The sequence below is a fragment of the Cebus imitator genome, unplaced genomic scaffold, assembly GCF_001604975.1.
Source record: "Cebus imitator isolate Cc_AM_T3 unplaced genomic scaffold, Cebus_imitator-1.0 Scaffold122, whole genome shotgun sequence".
Classification (NCBI taxonomy): domain Eukaryota; kingdom Metazoa; phylum Chordata; class Mammalia; order Primates; family Cebidae; genus Cebus; species Cebus imitator.
The window spans coordinates 5,471,201-5,473,462 of NW_016107437.1; the positions used below are offsets into that span (position 1 = coordinate 5,471,201).

General features: G+C 40.3%; 1 protein-coding gene across 3 annotated transcripts in view; it reads right to left on the minus strand.

Moving 5' to 3' along the window:
- PARN (poly(A)-specific ribonuclease) overlaps positions 1–2,262 on the minus strand; it is a 200,313-nt gene that overhangs the window by 173,326 nt on the left and 24,725 nt on the right. For all 3 annotated transcript variants that reach the window (XR_001828543.2, XM_017540011.2, XM_017540012.2), the window contains exon 10: positions 1,692–1,734. Coding sequence is in view for 2 of the 3 variants with exons in the window: in XM_017540011.2 (XP_017395500.1) it covers positions 1,692–1,734 (43 nt within the window). In the remaining variant the exon portion in view is untranslated. The remainder of the gene's footprint in view (positions 1–1,691; positions 1,735–2,262) is intronic.

Genomic DNA, 2,262 nt, shown 5'->3' on the forward strand with positions numbered 1-2,262 from the left:
AGACAGAGTTTCACCACGTTGTCCAGGCTGGTCTCAAACTCCTAGACTCAAGTGACCTGCCCATCTCCGCCTCCCAAAGTGCTGAGATTACAGGCCTGAGCCACTATGCCCAGCCACTGCACATTCTTTCAGGAACCAAATACAACAGAAAATACTTTGAAATGCCAACAAGTTTGAACTGATGCATTACAAACCAAATTTTGTCTCTGTGTTTTGATGACATTTTCCTATGGCTTACTAATTCAACCCAACAGGCATCAGTTAAAAATATCAACAGACTGTAAGCATAAGACATTTCCTTTGACAAATACTAAAAAAGTTATGTTGCATTGGAACATCAATTTCTGAGTAGTTTTAAAGTAAAATGTTTACATGTTGTATTAACATAAAAAACTTACATATGTTATATGTTGTATTAACATAAGAAAAAAGAATTAATATAGCCCAATTACCAGTCCTTTTCTTTTTTGAGATGGAGTTTCGCTCTTGTTGTCCAGGATGGAGTGCAATGCCGTGATCTCTGCTCACCGCAACCTCCACCTCCCGGGTTCAAGCAATTCTCCTACCTCAGCCTCCCGAGTAGCTGGGATTACAGGCATGCACCACCACGCCCAGCTGATTTTTTGTATTTTTAGTAGAGACAGGGTTTCTCCATGTTGGTCAGGCTGGTCTCAAGCTCCTGACCTCAGGTGATCCACCAGCCTCAGCCTCCCAAAGTGCTGGGATTATAGGCATAAGCCACTGCACTCATGCCACTTGGATTTTTCTGCTAACGTGTCAGATAACCAATGCTTTCTTTCTCATATATATTTTGTGTCCGCTAAAGATAAATCATTTATCAAGATTGTTTTTCTACCTTATTTAATCTCTAATTTTATACCTGACTTAAGAGCAACAACAAATTATCAAATTCAAACACTGCAGAAGGAACCCACCACTAGCCACCCCCTACCCATCACAATTCTATCAGTATACCCTGCATACCCAGGACAATAGCTATGCTTACAACCCAAATTCTAAAATTTAATTTTACCTGCCCACACAACATGAAGCCATTTTTTCATATGTACCATTATAGCTTTCTGCCATAGTAAGAATATGAACTAACATTTGTATACTTTCAAGTTTATAAGGCATCACTTCCACTTACCCACAGGATCACCATAAAAAGACTATGATACAGGTATACATCACCAGTCTCATGCTCAGCCCCAATATTCAGAAGAGGAAAATGAGGTGTAAAGAAGTCAAATAACTTGCCCTAGGTTATCCAGCTCACAACAAGCAGAGACAAGGTAGAAATTCTGACTTTCAGCACATTAGGGACTGAGCACTGTGCCTGAGGCCTGTAATCCAGCACTCTGTGAGGCCAAGGTGGGCAGACTGTTTGAGCCCAGGACTTTGAGACCAGCCTGGGCAACAGGGCGAAACCCTATCTCTATTAAAAAGGAAATAAAAAATTAGCCAGTCACGGTGGCATGAGCCTGCAGTCCCAGCTTGGGAGGCTGAGGTAGGAGGATCACCTGAGCCCAGGAAGTCAAGGCTGCAGTGAGCGGTGATTGCCCCACTGCACTCCAGCCTGGGCAATCAGAGCAAGACCCTGAGAAAAAACAAAAAACCAAAAAATGAAACCTGTATCAGTGAAACAATGCATGTGCTTAATGTTAGCCCTCGATAATTCTTGGGGTTACCTTTTCAGTTTCTAAAGTCTCAACATGAATGCCTTTTGGATACCTAAAAAAAAAAAAAAAAAAATGGTGTCAATAGATGAGTCAATGACAGCTAAAACCTAAAGTATTTTATAAGCAAATATCCAGCTATAAATTATGTGAAATAAGTTTTATTAAATATGAAATAATTATCACTAAAATGGAGACTTTACAGCACATTTATTTTATAACATTTCAGCTGCTAAATGTTTCCTTATCCCTGCTCTTAAACACACAAACACAGATTTGACTTCAAATTAATTTTTTAGGACTTGGGCATTTTCTAAAATGTCCTGCATCTCTCAAAATACAGTCAACTCATTACCACAGAGTTAAATCTTGTTTCCAAATATACAAATGTCTGTTTCCTAACTGAAACTGTGAGTCTTTTTATTTTATTTTTTTGACACCAAGTCTCACTCTGCCACCCAGGCTGGGTGCCACAATCTCAGTTCACTGTAACCTCTGCCTCCAGGCTCAAGCGATTCTCCTGCCTCAGCTTTCCAAGTCGCTGGGATTACAGGCATGTGCCACCATGCCCAGCTAATTTTTG